Source organism: Colletotrichum destructivum, chromosome 4 (assembly GCF_034447905.1).
Source record: "Colletotrichum destructivum chromosome 4, complete sequence".
Taxonomy (NCBI): Eukaryota; Fungi; Ascomycota; class Sordariomycetes; order Glomerellales; family Glomerellaceae; genus Colletotrichum; species Colletotrichum destructivum.
Genome location: NC_085899.1, coordinates 942,322 through 957,210, shown reverse-complemented (window position 1 = coordinate 957,210; position 14,889 = coordinate 942,322). Strand labels below are relative to the sequence as shown.

General features: G+C 51.7%; 2 protein-coding genes across 2 annotated transcripts; one reads left to right on the top strand and one right to left on the bottom strand.

Annotated features, from left to right (window-relative positions):
• Window positions 1-375: 375 nt before the first annotated feature.
• Window positions 376-3,652, bottom strand: CDEST_06197 (Putative fungal domain of STAND protein). The gene is made up of 5 exons (XM_062922356.1): window positions 3,225-3,652; window positions 2,757-3,153; window positions 1,868-2,681; window positions 1,715-1,794; window positions 376-1,661 (listed from the first exon to the last, which is right to left on the bottom strand). The coding sequence occupies exons 1-5, from the start codon at window positions 3,250-3,252 to the stop codon at window positions 530-532; spliced, it is 2,451 nt and encodes an 816-aa protein (XP_062778407.1). The 5' UTR covers window positions 3,253-3,652; the 3' UTR covers window positions 376-529.
• A 10,165-nt stretch (window positions 3,653-13,817) lies between these two features.
• CDEST_06196 (uncharacterized protein) lies at window positions 13,818-14,794 on the top strand. The gene is made up of 2 exons (XM_062922355.1): window positions 13,818-14,132; window positions 14,209-14,794. Exons 1-2 carry the CDS (start codon window positions 13,967-13,969, stop codon window positions 14,553-14,555), a joined length of 513 nt encoding a protein of 170 aa, XP_062778406.1. The 5' UTR covers window positions 13,818-13,966; the 3' UTR covers window positions 14,556-14,794.
• The last annotated feature ends 95 nt before the right edge of the window (window positions 14,795-14,889 follow it).

Sequence of the window (14,889 nt, the reverse complement as noted above, 5' to 3'; positions counted from 1 at the left end):
GCCACCTGCCTGTAGGGCTAACACTGGCTCCGTCTGCGCGGCACCCCGAGGCTTCTAGTATGGTATGCGGTAAGTTCAGCCTGCGGGTCAGGTATTGTGCCAAGTTAGCCTAACTAGCCCTGCCCTTGTTAGATCAGACTGGCGACATATCTGGAAAGCGAACAGAGTACAGACACGGCTGTGCGTAGCCAGATGCGTAGCCAGATGTACTGGTGCTGACTTAACCTTTACGATGTACAGCCTACCGGCCCCACGAGAAAGCCACTTGCCTGCAACCAGAGTAAGCGTATGGGCGTACCAGATTGGACCGGCAACATGTGCATGAACTGAATCCCTGCATTGACCGCCCAGTCTGGCAGCATCTTCGGCCTAAGTTAAATGAATCTCATTTCTCTTTACAACTAAACTCTCAGGCTTTTCATCCTTGCACTTCTTAAAAGTCATTTTTAGCAGCTCACAACTGTTGAACCTCCGTTTTCTCCGTCGGAGTCATGCAGCGAAGGATGCAATTACCGGCCTGTCTCCGAGATCAATGAACAAAAGAGCCCGGGATTTTCAGCTCCGTGTCCTCCGCAACTTTGCTCTCGGAATCTTGCAAACGCCGATCACATTTCCAACATATCCATTCGCCTGGTTTCCACTTGCATTGGTCTTCTGATTGCCCATCCTCGTACTCTGTTTCCCACTCCTCATCAATTGTGTCCTGTTCTTCGTCGTCTGCCTCGGCCCCACCTTCCATGCTCAAATATTCAACGTCCACCGCGTCACGAAGGATGTTGTTCGATCCGAAATCACACTCGTGCTCCTGACGTGGACACAAGTTTCGGTATGAGCTTCCTACGAGACTCAACAAACGGCAGATGCATTTCTGCCTCAACAAGCCGGCCCCTATGACAATCCACCAGGGTTGGTACGATAAAAACCCTAAAAACCCTTCTGCAAGATCACAACGGCACATTTTACAGAGCCTGAATTGTGCCCCAATGACTGGCAACCCCCTGCAAACATCCAGCAGATGGTGCAACGTTTCGCTTTCCCATCCTCCTTGGTAAAGAAGAGGGGTGGAAGCTGACAGTTGGACAGTTACGATCTCATGAACACTCTTGCCGCAGTTTCGTAATGATGCAACCCAAGTTCTCAACCAGTCAGGGTTGCGGGCTGCTTTGAACAGGGGGCCGGAGTATTTTTTAGAGACGGGCAAAAGGTCGACACCCCGATTCTGCAGAAACTGGAGCCTTGCAGTCATCTCTGACTCATCCCAATCGGTTTCTGCCAGTAATTCCAAAAAGGATAGTCTGTCAGTCACAGGCTCAAGGAAAGCTTCGTCCAGGCTAAGGATATCGCGAAACGCCCCAAACGAGCATCGCGCGCTGAATTCCAAGATACCCCGTCGCGATGCGTCATTGGCATGTTGTATAATCTGTTGAATCGGAACCGGATACTGGCGAAACAATTCGCAAAGAAGATCACAATGACGATCCGAAGTTTCAGATGCCGTGATGTTCTCTAGCGGATAGCAAAACAGCAAGTAAGTAAATGTTGACGTGTCAAGTTTCATTTCAGGAATGGCCTCCAAATGGCCTTCGAAAAGTTCAAAGAACTTGAGGTCGATGCATCTGTGTAGCTCGTTCGTGCCAAATAAGTGGGAAATGAGCGGCGAACTGTTATGTGTCAGCCAAAGCAATAGTGTGTGAATTTACCTAGATTCACGCACTTAAATGGCACACCAAATGTATCAGCGCCTTCTGAGATGAGATAAACACACAGCTCAAAATGTCCGTGGTAAGCCGCCTCCTGGAAAAGAGTGTGAGCATGACCTCTCCTGACGATGAGCCAGAATTTGAGTTGTGGAACGACGGGCTCTTACATGAAGTGGCATGTTCCAATTGGGAGTTATATCTCGCGCTGAAGCCTCTCCCTTGGCGATCAGAGTGCGAATCGCGCCGATGTTACCTTCCCGACAGAGCTTGAAAACGAGTGCATCGTCCCTAACCATACGAAGAGGCTCTAGTCTGCGTGTCCACCCGCCCATGGACTGAAGAAGTGACAGTTGCATCCCGTACCGAACCCCACACCAAACCAGCCAGTGCGCTGGATAAAACGAGATCGTGTATGATGTTCTGTCCGCCTGTGGGTCTGCACTTTGATACATCGCAGACATCCTAAGTCGGATGACGAATGTTCCAAACACTGTTTTCCTGTAGTGATGGCGAGATAAGGCTCGGTAGGTAATGCTTGAGGTCTTCTCCCTTCGACCGACCTCGTTTTGTGTGCTTGCTTCGAGCGTGTTGCTATCAGATTTGCTCGCCCCGCTCGATGCAGGAGAATCTGTAGAACTGGCGTTGTCGCTCGAGAATGCGTCCCTCTCGAACTCTCGAACTTCGTTCTTCATGCTCTCCGCAAGCTGGACGCGTACAATTCCAGGGAAGCTGTGGGCCATATGGGCGATTAAAAAGGACTGCATGCCAGCGAGCTGCTCCTTGATCTCTTTGATATCAGAAGATTGGCTTGATACAGACGAGAAGTGGGATGTCAATTCCAAGGATAAGGATCCTGTTTTCTGACTTAGGTCGCCAATGGCAACCTTGATGTCTTTCTGGCCCGTTCCCAGAGAAGCCGAGTTCTCTGCCAGCGTGGCCAACATACGTGTCTGGTTTGCAGAGTCCGATACTGATCGGTGTCTGTCCGTCAGTCAGCTTTGATTACAAAAGTGGCCACCGAGCCGTCAATTATCCAAAGCCGAATAGAAGTCCTACCGAGCGGAAGCCTGCAAGGCCATGAGCAGCGTACTCTTGGTACGCGAGATTGAGTTACGAAACTCGGCTACTTCCTCTTTCCTCCATACACCCGCAACAATAGAAGCCCATTTTCGTTTGAGTTTGCTTTCGGTTTCGCATCGTTTGCGCAAAGGGCTGACCAGCGCCTCGAAACGCGTCACTTCCTGCTGGCCGTCTTCCAAGGCTTTCGTGAGAATCGGGTCGATCGTTTCTCGCTGTGCGTTGTGGGCAATGCCGATGTATACTCTCTCGAGGAACTCAAGCTCCGCGGCGATGGATCCCAGCTCGTCGGGGGCGTCTCTCACGGAGCGCCAAAAGTCGTGGATTTTGGTGACCTTTTCGGCAAGCTGTAGAGCTAATGACACGACGGCAAAACCTGGCAAAATCATCGACGGGTTAGAGAAAAAGACACAGCACACCAGTCTCAATGGACCAGAGGGTAAATACCGCTCGATACACCGGAGAGAACCTCCATGATGGCGCGGGGCTCTGCCTAGAGACCCAGGAGGGACCCAGGAGGGACCCAGGAGGGACCCAGGAGGGACCCAGGAGGGACCCAGGAGGGACCCAGGAGGGACCCAGGAGGGACCCAGGAGGGACCCAGGAGGGACCCAGGAGGGACCCAGGAGGGACCCAGGAGGGACCCAGGAGGGACCCAGGAGGGACCCAGGAGGGACCCAGGAGGGACCCAGGAGGGACCCAGGAGGGACCCAGGAGGGACTCAAAAAGACAAGAAGCGGCCGCGTATATGGACACCAAGCGCAGTGGAAAGTTGCTCGAGATCACACTGACATCAGGATGTCGTTCCGCACCGCTGAGACTTGCACACGATGTGGGACGAATTAAGGCAGGTTGACGGAGTAGAAACACAAGAGCGCTTGCAGACATGGAAAGGGCAAGCAAGCCTTACATACTTGAGGGCAGTCAGCCTGGCCAGCGTGGCGAGCGCGGGGAACAGGGGGCACAGCCCACGCCACAGGCATTCTCTCGGTTTTCTGCGAGGGACATGTTGTCTGATTGGAAGATATTGCGATGGAGGTGCATGCTGAGCCGCAGTGAACGGGCGAACTGGTCCGCGCCGAGACTCTCCAAGGGTGTGGTTGTGCAACCAGTGACATGTCATCACTGTCTAGCCAGGCCTAATGGAGGCCCAACACTCAGTCATCCTTGAGAGTGTGCCGATCCCTGGTTGGACATCTGGTTGCTTGTTGTTGGCTAATTACCGGTGACTGATGTCAGCCGCCATTACTAACCTAACTACCCCACATCCGAGCCACCCCCACATCCGAGCCACCCAAAAATGCCCCATTTCTCCTCCTTTATTAACATCACCACTTTTTCAGACTATTACAATAATTGCAGTTTTTTACTAAACAACGCCATTTTTTTAGAATACTTTCTTTTTTATATAATAAAGCAATATACTAAAGATTAACTCTAATAGGCCCTTGCAGATGTGGCAGATAGGCGCTCTATTTACTAGGCTGCTTGTATATAGGGCATACTATACTAGTTACTTTAACATTAATTTTATAGCAGGCAAAGCAGAAATACAGCCTAGACTAATTACTAGCAATTATCTTAGGCCTAGGAGAGCAGCCTAGCTGCCTATATAACTACTTAAGAATCCCTTAGCTGTTCCCTTACCTATTAATAAGTAAAGGGTCTAGCAGAGCGTCTGCTAGGCACCTAACAGCCTTTAGGAAAGAGGTAGATACATTAATTTAAGCAGAGAAATCTATCTATTATTACAAAGAGACCTAAGGCTATAGACTTTAGGCAATATAAGGCACACTGTAACGGGCTGGGCCCGTATGAGGCCTTGCTGGATATCGCGGCCACGGGCGACCCCGGGTCAGGCCCACCACGGAATCCACGATGCCGACAATCCGATGGCCAGTGCGGCATGGGCCGCATGGCCCTGATCAGGCCGCTGCGAGGCGGAGATTTGTTGTTCTTCCCTTCTAATCCTCATCTGAGGATACTCGTAGTAGTCGCCATAGCCTGTTGCAAATACACACGCCTTGGACCGTTACACACACTCTACTAACGTTATTTAGGCCTAGTTCTAACGCCTAGATAACATCCCTGCTATTTAGGGTATCTATCTATCTAATAGATGGAATATAGATAAGACTAGCATTATAGAGGGTAGGGGAAGCAATAGGTTAGTGCTAGGATCTGCAGCATTATAAGCTATCTAGAAAAAACAGCCTAGATCTAGGGCATAGGTGTTACTAATTAAATGCATCTTAGCTGCTAGAAGCTCCTTACCTCCTATAGTTATCTATAAGGGTAAGTTAGTCTAGGCCTAGTAGTTTCTATTAGATCTATCCCCCTATAATAGCTAGCACTTTACTTATTTAGATAATAGCTAGATAACTAATTAGACTGCCCTAGAATAGCTAGAGAAGGTCTTTATCCTAAGGACTAGACCTGCCTAGCTAGATAAGGCTAGACTGTTAGTTATAGATAGGCATTACAGCTATATAACAATAGAGTTTATGTAGTAATGCTTCTAGCATAACATCTATCTGTTATATCTGCCCCCCTATACCTCTGCTGTCCTCTAGCCTCTAGATGTATTAGTCTTTAGACTATTAAAGCAGGCCTATAGGAAGGAGGTTAGATCTATCTTTAACTAGTGTAGTAACTTAACAGTTATTAGCAAGAGGATCTTTTTAGGCTGTTATTATAAGGCTAGAAGGGTAGCTATAAACAGCTAGAACATAAAAACAGGCTAAAAGTAGGCTAGGTTATTGTAACGGGCTGGGCCCGTATGAGGCCTTGCTGGATATCGCGGCCACGGGCGACCCCGGGTCAGGCCCACCACGGAATCCACGATGCCGACAATCCGATGGCCAGTGCGGCATGGGCCGCATGGCCCTGATCAGGCCGCTGCGAGGCGGAGATTTGTTGTTCTTCCCTTCTAATCCTCATCTGAGGATACTCGTAGTAGTCGCCATAGCCTGTTGCAAATACACACGCCTTGGACCGTTACATTATCCTCAGATCCCAAACACCAGGATCCTCTATACTAGACGGTCGGTTCGTCTAGTGAGGACGGCCAGAGTCTGCGCGATTAAGGACGTCGGAGCCTTTCTCTAGAAGTAGCGGTCTGGCGGAGGCTGGAGGACAGAGCCTCGTAGCTTAGTTGAAAAAGGGACCGTCAACCAAAATAGCTACAGAACCCGTGGACCCGATCAGAGTAGGACTGATCAGGAGTACCCCGTCCAGTCTCAACAGAACCACGTTGTGGTTGCGGGACAAAGGATAGACCGGAAGAGCCCCAGAGAACACAGTGTGTTGCGGGAGCTATCGACATGGAGGGCAATATGAATGCCGAACCATCTGAGAATCCACAGCAGCTGGTGCAGCTGATCAGTCAGCTGGCTGCCCAGCTACAGGAGATGCGAACCACCCAAGCGGCCGAACGAGAGGCCCACGGAGAGCAGATTCGACTGCTGCAGCAAGCCCTAGCCGCACCTAGGCACCCGACAACGACCCCAAACGAGACCCCTACAACGACTGCAACCTCCACCCCCCCTGATCAGGCTCAACCGATAACCGCGCTCCGAAGAAAACACCAGATACCCGACCCTCCGAAGTTCGATGGTACCCGTAAAAACTTCCGACGTTGGTTCTTGGAGATGAAAGGAAAGATCCGCCTAGATAGGAGAGCCTTTGACTGTGACGCTGATATATTTGGATATATATACGCCAGGCTGGATGGTACAGCTCAAGCAATGGCGTCAGCGTACTACGCTCAGGGTGGAGCAAACGGAGAAGAGTCGCCCGACCAGTTCATGAGCTACCTGGAAAGTTGCTATGGAGACCCAAACGCCAAGGCCAGGGCACTCAGCCGACTACGAACGCTCCGCCAGAAAGAGTACGAGAGCTTTGCTGTTTTCCTCCCTAAGTTCGAGAAGGAACTGGCCGAGAGCGGAGGAGGCGAATGGGTTGACGTTGTAAGAATCAACTACCTTGAAGGAGCCTTGAATGCGACCCTACGCAGCCACCTGATCAGCGTGGCTGATATCCCGGAATCTTACCCCGAGTACACCAGGCTCTTAATGAAGATCGGATCTCGCCTAGACAACCAGTCCTCTCAGGAACGCCAAGAGAGGCAGCGACGAAGGCTGTCTACCCCTGGTCAGGCAAAGCCTAAGTCCCCTACAAGACCACCTCACGACAAGATGGACTGGGAGCCTACCAAGGTCAGTAAGACCAAGGCCCCTGACCAGGGAGGGAAGAAGAGGGACGTAAGGACCAAAGACTTCCTGTGCTATAGGTGCAGGAGGCCAGGGCACCTCGCTCGGCACTGTGAGGACGTAGAAGAGAAACCTCCGAAGGCAAAGACTAAGAAGTCGAAAGTCAAGAAGTCCAAGACTAAGCTTGTTGCCGAGAGTAGCTCGGAGGAATCGAGCGAGACGGAGTCTGACCAGACCTCAGAAGACTCGGGAAAAGAGTAACTCCTGGCGAAAAGCGCCGCCAGGAGGTAGAAGCAAGAAAGGAGTGGCGGAGTGTTAGGAAGAACATGGATAGTGAGCCCTTTTATGTTAACATCGGAATCAATAACACCCATTACACCTACGCCTTGGTGGATAACGGGTGCCTCACTTACGCCACAATCAGCGACACCTACGCTACGAAACTCCGCTTGCCGCGTATCAGCATACCACCGAGAGCCCTCGAACAGGTCAACGTCACAGTGCCTGGGGCTATAGACACCGTCACGTACGCCAGCATCGACATCGACGGGTACAAGAGACGACGATTGTTCTTTTACGTCATCCCTGATCAGGAGGACGACGTGATCCTTGGACAATCCTGGATGAAAGACGATGATGTGGTCGTCCGCCCAGCAACCAACTCCCTGCATATTGGAGTAGCAAACCACACGGTACAAGGAAGGAAACCCGGGCAGGAGGATCACCGGTTTCCTCTACAGAAGCAGGCGGCATCAGTGTTCATGGCCCTGATCAGGCGCGAGAGACGGGAAAACCCGGCGGAAGGTACCGGTATGAGAATTTTTGCCGCAAGTATCGCGGATATCGAGAAAGCCTTGGCCCCTAAGAAGAAGACGGACCCAAGAGACAAGCTCCCTAAACACTATCACCAGTTCCTTCCGGTCTTTGACCGTAATCAGGCCGAGAAGCTTCCGCCGCACAGGAAGGGGATAGACCACGAGATCCCCCTGGAAAAAGACAACAACGGCCGAGAGCATCAAGCCCCCTGGGGACCACTATACGGTATGTCCAGGGAGGAACTGATAGTGCTGCGGAAGACCCTTACCGACCTGCTGGACAAAGGGTTCATTAGAGCTAGCAGCTCCTCGGCCTCCGCCCCCGTACTTTTCGTGAAGAAGCCTGGCGGAGGCCTGAGATTCTGTGTTGACTACCGAGGTCTGAACGCAATCACGAAGAAGGATCGATACCCTCTCCCCCTGATCAGCGAGACGCTGAGGGCGGTATCACAAGCCAAGTGGTTAACAAAGCTAGACGTTATTGCAGCCTTCCATAAGATCAGGATAAAGGCAGGGGAGGAATGGAAGACTGCATTCCGCACCCGGTACGGCCTGTACGAATGGATGGTCACACCCTTCGGGTTAACTGGGGCCCCGGCGACCTTTCAGCGATACATCAATCACACGTTGAGGGACTACCTTGATGAGTTCTGTTCTGCCTATATCGACGACATTCTGATCTACTCGAGCGGATCGCTCGCAGATCACCGAAGCAAGGTTAAGAAGGTCCTGATCAGATTGCAGGAGGCAGGGTTACAGATCGATATCGACAAATGCGACTTCGAGGCAAAAAGCGTGAAATACCTCGGATTCATTGTCGAGGTAGGAAGGGGTCTAAGAGTCGACCCTGAGAAAGTCAAGGCTATACAGCTATGGGAAACGCCCCGATCAGTAAGGGGAGTCCGATCCTTTGTGGGGTTTGCCAACTATTACCGACAGTTCATACCCCAATTCTCAGCCGTCGCCCGACCCCTCACTGCCCTGACGAAGAAGGACACCCCGTTCGTATGGTCTGAAGAGTGCCAGGACGCCTTTGAGGACCTAAAGGCCCGTCTGATCAGTGCGCCGGTACTAGCGCACTGGGATCCAGAACGAAAAACCGTACTAGAGACGGATTCCTCCGGATATGTGATCGGAGGTACACTCTCTCAGTACGATGAAGAGGGTCTACTACGTCCAGTAGCGTTCTTCTCGAAGAAGAATCTCCCCGCGGAATGCAACTACCCTATTCACGACAAGGAGTTGCTTGCCATAATACGGTGCTTAGAGCACTGGGACGCAGAGCTCAGAAGCGTCCGAGAATTCACCATCGTCACAGACCACCTCAACCTTAAGTACTTTACTACAAAGCGACAACTGACCGAACGTCAAGTTAGATGGGCAGAGACACTGTCTAAGTACAACTTCACTATCCAGTATAGGCCCGGGAAGCTAGCCGTTACCCCTGACGCACTGTCGAGAAGGGAGCAGGATATGCCCCTAGGGGAAGAGGACGACAGGTTGAAAGGACGAGAGTTACAGCTGTTGAAAGAAGGACGGAAGAGCCTTCGCGTAAACCGCGCCGCAGTACTGAGCCTGGGGCCGAGGTGCCCTGATCAGACCAAGACGACCATCAGGGCCGGTTTTGTATCAAGCGGGGACGCTGATGGAGGAAGCGACGAGTCTCCTAAATGGACTGAGCCACCAGTGAACCCCTTCGAAGACGACCCTTTGAAGAGCCTGTGGGACGTTGGGTTAGAGAACAACAACCGGTACTACTTGATCAGGGACGCTGTACAGCAAGGAGCCAAACAGCTGCCCTCTACGTGGGGAATCCCTATCATGCTGTCGGAGTGCACAGTCGACGGAAAACGCCGGCTTTGCTGGAGGGACAGGATATGGGTCCCGCATTACGAGCCTTTGCGAACGCGGCTGATTCAGAGCATTCACGACTCCGTGTTATCAGGGCACCCGGGCAGAGATGTGCTTAAGTCCCTGATCAGTCGGACGTTCCACTGGCCAGGGCTGTCTCAGGACGTCCGGCAATTCACCCGCAACTGCGACGTTTGTGGACGAGGCAACGTCTGGAGAGAGAAGCGCAGAGGGCTTCTTAAACCGTTACCGATACCCGAGCGATTTTGGGCAGAGATATCGCTCGACTTTATTACCGACTTACCTACAACGAGGAAGAAGAACAAGAACCTCTTGGTTATTACGGACAGGCTGTCTAAGAACGTTATACTGGAGCCTATGTGGGAAATTTCGTCCGAAGCAACAGCGAACACTCTTGCTACTGCCTTGATCAGACACCACGGAACCCCCAGAGCAATAGTGACTGATCGAGGGACACAATTTGTCAGTCAGACGTGGAGGCGCCTGTGTCAGCTCCTCAGAATCAAACAGAGACTCTCTACAGCCTACCATCCGGAGACTGACGGAGCCACGGAGAGAGCTAACCAAGTAGTAGAGACCTACTTGCGGGCCTTCTGCTCGTATGCTCAGGATGATTGGGACGAATTGTCCCTAGTGGCAATGATGGCTATTAACAACCGACCGGCGACATCTACAGGGATGAGTCCGTTCTTTGCCACCCACGGATACGACATCGACCTGATCAGGGTGGACGAGCCATTGAGAACGGACGACAGCACCCCTATCGCGAAAGCTGAAGGATTTGTGCAGAGATTGAAGGACGCTACGGAATGGGCCCAAGCCGCCATGGCCACGGCTCAAGAGCGACAAGAACTGTACGCCAACGCGAGGCGACAGCCGTCCGATCAGTTCAAACCGGGCGACAAAGTCTGGCTCAGGTTAACGAATGTGAAATCAGACAGGCCCTCAAAGAAACTGGACTGGGTGAACGCCAAGTATACGGTTCAGGAGACAGTCGGAACACACGCGTGCAGGTTAGACACGCCGCCTGGGATACATAACGTCTTCCACGTGTCCCTCCTGCGGCATGCCGGAAACGACCCTTTTCCATCGCAGGAACAGGACGATATACAACCCGCCGCCCTTGTGTCTGGACCTGATCAGGAGTACGAGGTCCAGGAGATACTGGATAAGAAGAAGCACGGTAGGGGTTGGAAGGTCCTCGTGAAATGGACGGGTTGGGCGAAGCCGACGTGGGAACCACTCAGCCAGTTTCAGGACACAATAGCACTAGCTGAGTACGAAGAGAAACACGGCCCCCTTCGGAAGGGGAGGAGGGGGGTATTGTAACGGGCTGGGCCCGTATGAGGCCTTGCTGGATATCGCGGCCACGGGCGACCCCGGGTCAGGCCCACCACGGAATCCACGATGCCGACAATCCGATGGCCAGTGCGGCATGGGCCGCATGGCCCTGATCAGGCCGCTGCGAGGCGGAGATTTGTTGTTCTTCCCTTCTAATCCTCATCTGAGGATACTCGTAGTAGTCGCCATAGCCTGTTGCAAATACACACGCCTTGGACCGTTACAGTTATAGCCTATCTCCTTAAGGCATCCCCTATCTAACACTATAGTTATTAGGGCAACCTCTAGCTAGCAGTCTAGCTAGCAGTCTAGCTAACAGTCTAGCTAACAGTAGGATGAAGCTGTATCTGTTGCCCTATAGTTAACTCCTTGTTGCCTAGCTGATCTGCAACATTAATTACACCTATTAACCTAGTTAGGTAAGGATAACCTAGATACCTATACTATTTGTTACCTATCTAGAAAGGTGTAGAAGGGCTATAATAAACAGGCAACTAGACTAGTAATACTAGAGCAATAGGTCTAGTAACTGCAGGGTTAGGTGTAGAAACAACGCTAACGTTAGAGGAGAAAGGTCTTTATGTTGCCTAACAGCAGGTTTGCAAGGATAGAGCAGATTCAACAGGCTCTATTGTCCTCTAGCGAAGCAGAGGATAGTCTAGACGAATCCAGCGCATCAGAAATGCCTAGTGAAGCTGAAAGCTGCATCTGGGTAGGTGGTAGGGTGGAGGAATAATGGATGGGAATAGTGGCATAAGTGGTGTTGATGGTGGCTTGCATGTAGGGGTGGCTCGGATGTGGGGTAGTTAGGTTACCAACTGGTCCCATAAGCCACCAATAAGCGAAGTGGTGAGGCTTGAAGCATCTCAGTGTATCTAGGGACATTGTTTCGGGGCTATGGTAGGTAAGCGAAACACACAAGAGATCAAGCTTCGGGCTCACAAGAGCGACAAAGGCCTAGTCAGTTACCAAACGGCCAGAAATCACAGAAGAGTCACTATTTGGCATTTCGAAATCAACAATGAAGCAGTTTTATTTGAGAACTTGATCAGCTCGGTTAGTGTCTCAGGAACAAGCTCAGGTAATTGCTTCGTCTAGAACCAGACTACAAACTGTTCTCAAGAGATGTAAAACAATTCTTATATGCGTATCTCCATCAAGAACCCTCGTACTTGCGGGTAGTTAGGAGGCGCCTTTCTTCTGGGCTATGGTCTTCGAACCATTGAGACGCGAATTTTGTGCGGGATAAGGTTTTGTACGTTTGTCGTTGAGACATCTCGCGGTTGTGTCTAGAAGTCAGATCATGCCTCATCTCGTCATTTCCAGGCGCGACAGGCTGATGCTCGGCCGGGGGATAATAGCATGCCAGAACATCTAGGTGAAGATTCAGCATCTGCCATTATGACACACACTCGGGATCTTCTTGGGACATGGTCACTTTTTACCGCCATACAACAACCAGGAGGTAGTTAGGCTCCCTTTTGTGCAGGCTTCGGGGGTATGTGGACTGAAGTACGGAATGCTCTACTCTTCAGCGCCTCACTGAACAATAACAAAAAGCCTGCCCTAGGCATCATACTTGGTCGCCGCTTTTCTTTTGAAAATGAGGCAGTGCTTGTCTGCATTGATTGCAAAGTAGGCGACATCTTCTTTGCAGACTCCTGCAACTGTGAGAACAAGAACCCAACGAGGGAGGGGGCACTGTGTCACATTGAAGTTACGCTTGGAGAGCGGCCCGCAGTTGTCATTATAGGCCCAGCTCAACCGACTTAAATTCGGGATCTACTGGTAATTTCATGATTGCTTGTATATCTATTGGTCGAGAGTATTAAAGAAACTGGAACCTGGAGCATTGCATTCGCAGCCCATTGGACTCGGTCATCACAGCGACCTGGGACAGAGGAACATAAGTCAGTGATGCTAACTAACCTTCAATTACCCAAACGCGTTCATGAAGGAGTTCAATTCAACCTCACTGCTATCTGATTCGATATTGTCTTCGACTGAGTTGGCATGCACTCTCTGAATAAAAAGATCACCGAAGCCGTCAAGCTTTTAGCTTTGAAGATCATCAACACCACCTGAGACAACAACGCTCTCGGCAGAAACCGAGACAGGCAGGCAGATCTCAAGAGCAGCTTAACTCGGTCTCGGATCGCCGGTTGGATGTGCAAAATCTGGACCATCTCCCGCGCTGCCAACCAATCTCTGAGACCTCAGGAACCCGAAATCAGCCATCACATAAGATGACAGCCACTTTTTTGGGTGATGCGGCTCTCCTGACGGCCCCTTATAAGGATTCAGATATGAAACCGCGCTTAGAGCAGGGTGCTCCCCCAGACTCGGCGGCGCAAAAACCCCCCTGTAACCTAGCCGATCTTGAGACGTTTCAGCGAACGGTTGCGGCAGCGGGGGGGAACGACACGTTCTGCGCGCCACGAGACAGGTTGGCAGCGTCAAAGCATTCCTTTTTGGGGGTTTCTCGCCTAGCAACTTCAGCAACGCAGCTGTCACAGGGCAACCCCTCCGTCTGTTGTTCTCCTGGACTCCTGTTTGGGCCGGGGCCGCCTTCAATGGTCCTTCACTTGAGCCTTTTTCTTCGTGTGATACCGGTATAGGTAGACTGTTTTAAGGTCGCAGGCAGGCGGGAGGGTGTAGTTTGAAGGCGGCGTCTCGTGTCGCATCATGCTTAATTCCCCCTTTAGGCACCCCCAGTTGATCACCTTTGGGTGAGTGAGAAACGGCTTTAAATGTGCCCTGAAGCCGCCTCGCGTCTCTTTGACTCTTGATTTCAGAATCATCCCATTCATTCGCTCAACTCGAGATTCCCAACCCACACAACCTTCACTTCGTTTCTGGCTGGTCCTTGTTTAATTCATTGTCACTCGTAGTTTAAACCTTTAACCTTTTTTTTTTTTTTTAGAACAACTTGACAACCCCTTCAGCCAGAATGAAGTTCATCGCAGCTCTCTCCCTGGCCCTCGCCTCCTCTGCGGCCGCCATGCCCACCGAGGACCTGTCCAAGCGGCAGACCGTCAACCGCGGCCCAGAGACCCTCGTTTTCAAGGAGCAGGGCGGTGTGCCCGGCAACGAGTGCCTCACATTCCGTAATAATGGTAAGTTCACCACCCAGCCTTTTCCCCCTCCCTCCCCAGCCCAACTACACGAGTTGAGTTGTTAACACTCCCTTAGGCGAGATCGTCGACGCCGCGTGCGTCAACACCGCCGCCGACAGGCAGATCACGCCCTCGACCAGGAACGGTCAGGACGTGCTCCTCGTCCAGCGCTCGTTCAGCAGCGGCTTCCGGCCGGACCTCGTCGACAAGGAGGCCTGCGTCGGGTTCAACGGCACGGCCTTCCGCGCCGAGGACTGCGCCTCGAAGAACATCGAGTTCGTGGCCCAGCAGGGCAACAACCTCGTCACCACCAGCGGCGCCTGTTTGAACGGACACGACAGCAAGGCGCAGGTGACTGTCTCGGCGCAAGGTCAGGGCTGCGCCGAGTTCACCACCACTTCGGTCAACCCCACGGCTCCTTAGAAGAAAATAGGCTGCGCAAAAGACGCCATGCGCTCGTGAAGAGTTGCTTGAAAGGGGGGAATAAAGTAGAGAGGTGATGGGGATTGGTGGTGGAGAGATTCTTGGCCATCGAGCCCAAGGGAAGTAAGCTGGCTCTAACAGGTAGGCGTAAGGATGTTGTTGCCAATATGTATATCAAGACCTAAGGTCTGTCTGACATATAAGTAGGATAATGAGGAAAGTCGGATGTGTCCTTCATCAAAATTCAAGTAAGATTTGTGAATGTTGCGTGATAGTTTCCGTGCCATTTTATAATTCATCTTGCACAGTTGAATTTACTTGCAGACATGAACAC

What these genes read in the sequence shown, in the direction of transcription:
- CDEST_06196 (XM_062922355.1), top strand. Translation starts at nt 13,967, where the DNA reads ATGAAGTTCATCGCAGCTCTCTCCCTGGCCCTCGCCTCCTCTGCGGCC. An exon ending in CCTCACATTCCGTAATAATG is followed by an intron (nt 14,133 to 14,208) that starts GTAAGTTCACCA and finishes ACACTCCCTTAG; the next exon opens with GCGAGATCGTCGACGCCGCG.
- CDEST_06197 (XM_062922356.1), bottom strand. Translation starts at nt 3,252, where the DNA reads ATGGAGGTTCTCTCCGGTGTATCGAGCG. An exon ending in GCCTTGCAGGCTTCCGCTCG is followed by an intron (nt 2,682 to 2,756) that starts GTAGGACTTCTA and finishes ACTGACGGACAG; the next exon opens with ACACCGATCAGTATCGGACT. An exon ending in ACATTTGGTGTGCCATTTAA is followed by an intron (nt 1,662 to 1,714) that starts GTGCGTGAATCT and finishes GACACATAACAG; the next exon opens with TTCGCCGCTCATTTCCCACT.